At 39.2% G+C, this 6000-nt stretch overlaps 1 protein-coding gene across 1 annotated transcript in view; it reads left to right on the top strand.

Annotated features, from left to right (window-relative positions):
- Window positions 1-6000, top strand: part of cep128 (centrosomal protein 128) — a 39187-nt gene continuing 33187 nt past the window's right edge. The window contains exons 1-5 of the mRNA XM_078289904.1: window positions 1-174; window positions 3040-3126; window positions 3660-3792; window positions 4355-4473; window positions 4830-4921. Of these exons, the coding sequence (XP_078146030.1) occupies window positions 1-174; window positions 3040-3126; window positions 3660-3792; window positions 4355-4473; window positions 4830-4921 (605 nt within the window). The remainder of the gene's footprint in view (window positions 175-3039; window positions 3127-3659; window positions 3793-4354; window positions 4474-4829; window positions 4922-6000) is intronic.

The following is a 6000-nucleotide window of genomic DNA, read 5'->3' as shown; positions in this document are numbered from 1 at the left end:
ATGGATTCATCCAGCGAGTCGGATAGATATGACAGGGTGAGGGGACACAGACCGCGGGGGCGTGATGCCCACCGCAGACCTGGTCGGGACAGTCACAGAGCCAGTGGTAACGGAGATGTTGGTCAAGCAGCAGGCATCTCCGAGAAGATCAGCACCCTGGCAAGCACTTTACAGGTACTCCGTCTCGTCCGTTCAGATGAAGATATGGTGTTTGTCTGGATGTTTTCAATTTCATCCAGTTGCAAGTACTGAACATAGGTCAGTTAATGTTGTCTGTGTTGTGCAGTTCTGCCATACCATGTGTCTTCTGACCACCTAAATGAATGCACCAGCATAAATATTTTACAGCTTGTTCTTGCATGAGGCATCTGAATGAGTGCCTTTTCATTATCAAAGGCTCCTGAATAGTGTTTGATAACCTTAATATAATTGTGCAGCGCTGACCCTTTTTGAACCCATCTCTTTAACACTACTGGAAGAAACTATCTCTCACATGAAGTCTTCCACATGCCCTCTTGATATTTTTCTCACTAAACTACTCGTTAAAAAAGTTCTTAACACTATGGGCCAGAGAATTGTATCTATTGTCAACAGCTCTCTGACCTCTGGAATTTTCCAAAGTTTTACAATTTTAAATAGCCTAACTATTTGCCTATCTCCAAACTTCCTTTTTAATCTCAAGTTGTTGAGAAAGTCATTATCTCTCGATTCTCGAGCATATTTGAAAGGTTTCAGTATGGTATTAGACCGCTACGCAGAACTGAGACTGCTCCTCTGAAAATCACACATGCTCTTCTCTGAACAACCCATGCAGGAGACTGTGCAATTTAAAGGATAAGGCTGGTGTTTTTTAATGCAATGCTTACCGTCAACAAATCCTATGAAAATAACAAAATAAACAATGCGTTTGCTCTACTCCCTTTACTTTCTGACTTCCCATGTTCCCTTTTTAGCCGTCAACCCGGAAGTCATTGGCTCCAATTGTAAGCTAAAAACCTTGAAATACAGCTCACAAAGACATAGTTTCAATTTTAAAAATCGCTAACTGTTACCACGAAAAGTCAGGCTCTTGTAGTTATTACCAAATCACATTCAAATGGGAACAAATTCTTCAATACGCCGGGGACTATTTTCGGTGCCATGGAACTACTTTCCTGAGATCGCAAACGTGTTTACAGCCAGCTTATTAAGTTGTTTGAGGAAAAAGTCGGCTGGCTCGGTGCATCGCAATGATGAAATATGTTGCCCAGAGCAACGGCATGGCTCTTTGACGTGTTTTTAATCGTTTTTTGAATACAATGGAGTTCTATGGCTGCTGGGACATGGCTTCATTGGGCATCGGCTACATGGACGAGACTTGTTGGCAAAACAAATTCATTGGTGATTTTGTTATTTTCATAAGATTTGTTGACCGTAAGCAATGCATTAAAAAACACCGGCCTTATCCTTTAAGTTCTTCTAGATCTCAGTGCTGCATTTGACGCAGTGGATCATGCTATTCTAGTTGATCACGCCGAACTTTTAGTTGGCATTTCAGACATAGATGGATACTTTATTGTCCTACAAGAGGAAGTTTGGTTCCACCCTTTGTACAAAGCCTCACATGTACACACATACCCACCACACAATATTCATACAAAACAGGAAGACAACAATACATTAACAATACATTGACACAAGATATTCACTGCACTGAATTCAGAGCTTCAATGGCAGAGGGGACAAAGCTCTTTTTAAAAGCTCTAGACAGGTTTAGCTTTTATCTCTCCATTCTTGATCTCAATAAGTAATACATCCTCCTCCTATATGTAAGCTGGGGGTCCCACAGGGCTCTATTTTAGGCCACATTTTTTGTTGGATAACACATAGCTATACCTCCCTTTAAAGCCCAGTTACCCCAACTGTCTTTACAGTCTTGAGTGCCTCTCAGACATTAAGTACTGGATGTGCAAGAACTTTCTACAGCTCAATGACAACAAATCTGAAAATTGTTCTTTTCAGGCCACCTGACTCTTTGAGTATACTCTGCAGTCAGTTAGGGAGCTTAGCCTGAGATGTGAAACCTGCGGCTAAGAACCAGCTACGAGCCTTGATTCCAATTTAACCTTTGGCAAGCAGGTTAAGGGTTGTGCAGTCATGTTTTCAGCAGCTGAGAGTTATTTGTAAAATCAAACCACTGCTATCCTCAAGATCACTCATCCATTTATTTCCTCTCGCTTAGATTGCTTTAACTCCTACCTCACTCAGAAGTCCCTCTCACACCTACAGCTTATCCAAAATGCTGCCACATCAGTTCTGTCTGGGGCCAAATGTAGAGATCATATCACCCCAATTTAAGCCTCCCTGCACTGGTGACTTTTAAGGTTTTACTGATTACTTTTAGCCCCTAGCTACATCACTGACAATTTAACTCCCTATGAGCCAGACCCTGTCCCTCCTGTTCCACAGTCTAGACTCAAGACCGAAGGGGACCAAGTGTTCTCCATTAAGGCCCCTATACTGCGGAACAACCTGCCCAACAAGCTTAGACTAAATATCTTCTTAAAACCCATTTTTATAAGCTTGCTTTCTGCAACAATTCTTAGATTCTTAATTTTTTGTTCTTATTTATTACCGTCTAATTCATTATTTACTATTTTTTATATAATCTTTTATTTTTTTTATGTGAAGTGTTTTATCTTTGTAAAGTATCTGTAAAGGTTTCTGAAAAGCTGCTATACAAATAAAGTGTATCATTATTATTATTATTATTATTATTATTATTATTATTATTATTATTATTAGTAGTAGTAGTAGTAGTAGTAATAGTGTTAGTAGTATTAGTATAGGCTAATTATTTTGTTTCTTAAGGTTATTTGCTAAGAGTCCTCCACCACCTATCATAGCGCAAAACTCACCATACTGTCAGCATCAGCACCTAAGCCTCTCTAAAAGCCTGTAATAAACCATGGGTTTATGTGTTTATTTATAGTCTGTGTTGGTTTATAAAGATACTTAATGTTCAATCATTTTTGACTAATAGCTTCTTCTATCTGGCAGGACACCAGTAGGAACTTGAACAAAGTAGACCGGATGCTGGGCCAGTACACGGAGCATACAGACGATCAGGCTGAAGCCATGGCACTGGTGAGACATTAGTACAATGAATTATCAGTTAATTATTTTATTTTAAATATTTCTCAATATTTGTATGAGTTTATGGGAAAATTAGCTCAAATGTAATATCACATTTTTTCTTGTAGTTGTGGTAATGCTGTGGTGTCTTACCGCTGAAGAATGAATATACGAGAAGCACTGAGATGTTTTGTCAGCTGTTTAGTAAATTCACATCTCCAATGCATACGTCATAACATTCAAAGTATCCATAACACACGTATCTCGGCACATAGTCATCATTTTCAAATTATCTCACAAACCGTTATCTCATTGTTTCTTCAGTCCCCATTCTTTCTCTCCCTTTTTATTTCTTTGACTCCCCTCGCCTCTACCTCTCCCTCTCCAGTTCCCCTCTACGATGTGATTTTCTTTTATTTTTTTTTAGGATCTCGGTTCACCCCATTCTTTACCAATTCCTAGATTTCTGTTTTTGCTTCTTTCCCCTATTAAGCTGTGTCCTGTTTTCTTGTGTTGTCGATAACATGCATACTGTCCTGTACTAGCTTAGGGAGAACCTGGAGGAGTCAATCAGTCAGCTGCAGGCACAGAGGCTGAGTAGACCCTCCAGGGCTCAGAGTGCCTCGGCCTCCGCCTCCACCCTGCATACCAGTGACCTGGAGGCTTGCTCGGGCTCAGGTATGGAGAATGAGGAAGGAGTTCTCTGACAGTTGTGTTGAGTTTTAGTTTTAGAAAATTTGCACAGAGATAAAACAAAAAAACAAATTGATAAAAACACGATGATAAAATACAAAGATAAGTAAAAGCACAAAAAAGAACAGTTTGGTTCAGGTATGGAAATTTTACAAGCCTGTGGTTAGTATATTTCTTGTCCAAAATAAGAAATTATTTCTGCTCACCTCACTTAATTAATTTTGTTATATGTACTGCAAGATTTGGGTCTATGCGACCTGTAAAACAGAATACAGTTCACTTCAGGCTATTACAAATGCCTCCTCACTAACCAGAATTTGAATTGTATTTCAGCCGATGTTATCATCTGCATCATGGCTGCATCATAAGGTTTTTTAAGCTATTAAAGAATAGTATCAGAGTAGTATATATGTTGTTAATACACAGGCAATAATCCATAGAATGAAAAGGGAGTTCTGCCTACATGAGAAGTGTGTGTAGGACATAAGATAGGGGTTATTGAATCTTAAAAGTAAAACTTTAAAACTCTGTATATCTGTGTTTTCAGATGATCAGCGTTTCTACCCTACCTCTCCGCTGAAGGACTATGCTGGTCCTCCAGGAAGGAGGAGGAGGTCTCAGTCGGCCACTGTTCGCTTCAAGGATGCCAGCGTGGCAGGAGACGATGTAAGGGATGCAGTGAGACCAAGTGCCAATCAGTGCCACTCATTTCTGTCATGTAGTTACTGAGAGCTGCCACAAGAGGGCACACTGAATCAACAACAGAGATATGATGTTGTGTCACTTTGATCAGGCTTGATCAGATTTCATTCAAATCTGATTTTGTTCATGTTGATATGTTAATAATACAGAGGGATAAAATGTGTGCAGAGACCCCCTTTCTTTTTATTTATTTATACTTTCCACATTCCACAATGGTTGCAATAAATGTGCATCTCTGTCAAGGCAGTGATCTTACATCTGCATTGCTGCTTGTGTCTCATGTTCTCTATTCAGTATCTGTATGTTGCTGTCCCTCCTAGATCCATACTTTCCACCAGTCCTTGCGGGACCTGCGCTGTGACCAGCAAAGACTGTCGCATGACCTGGACAGAGAGATCCTCCGGAGGAATAGGTATCCAAGAGGGGCAGGGCCTTGAGACCAAAGCAGTAAACTAAGATTTTTTGTTTACAGGGCACAGTGATGGGAACATCCCTGAATTCACCATTCATTATCTCAATTTTACCAGACAAGTACATTTTTAGAACTGAATAGGACCTCCAAATAATGTTTAGTTACCTGCCATACTAGCTGGTAGAGTAAATAATCTTACAAGCCACAGCAAAAATTGACCAATTATTTAGCTGCTGATCAGACATGAAAAGCTTGCCCAATGCCAGCTTGAATACTTTGCTTCAGTCTGAAATTGTGACAGCGGACATACACTGTGAGCAAGAGGTTTTAGGATATCTGTACAATGGATATCAAAATTCTACACACCCTCTCAATTATTGTAGTTTTATTGCCTTGAGGCTTGAAATGAAAACTCGTTAAATTAGACTTTTTTTTTCGCTTTAATTAGCAACCAGGAAAATCGAGGCAAAAAGGCTACTCATATCCGACAATGTATTAAAATGGAATACTAAAACACCTCGGTTTCTTAATTGTGCATGCCATTAAATTAATACTGGAAGCATGTTTTGCTTTGTTAGCAGCAGTAAGTCTGTTTGGATAAGTCTGTACCAAATCTGCACACACAGATTTAGGAATTTCTGTCCCATATTCTTCTTTTCAGAAGAGTTCAAGCTCACTCAAATTGCAAAAGAGATAAAAAATATACATACACCTTTTTAGTTCAGTCCACAGATTTTGTACACAGTAGGGTTGAGGTCCACGCTCTGACTGGGCCATTCCAGGATATTGATCTTCCACTTTTGCTATCCACTGTATATACAAGGTTTCCATTCATCCCAGAAAAAATAATAAAAAATTAATACCTGGTTTTCTAGTCTTTGAAAATACCTTGATGAGAAAATGATAAAATGTCATGGGAAATTTAAAGAGATAGTGCTGGAAAATCAAAAGGCCACAGATCCTTCTCTCAAAAGGCACTAGAAATTGGCATTTTGAAGTTATTAAAAAAAATCTCCACTGACCTAACCAAATTGATCCACCACCATATCCCAACATCTTAAACCGCATAATTATTTTCA

Source organism: Centroberyx gerrardi, chromosome 18 (assembly GCF_048128805.1).
Source record: "Centroberyx gerrardi isolate f3 chromosome 18, fCenGer3.hap1.cur.20231027, whole genome shotgun sequence".
NCBI lineage: Eukaryota > Metazoa > Chordata > Actinopteri > Beryciformes > Berycidae > Centroberyx > Centroberyx gerrardi.
The sequence above is the reverse complement of the archived record's forward strand: the minus strand, read 5'-3'. Positions and strand labels throughout refer to the sequence as shown.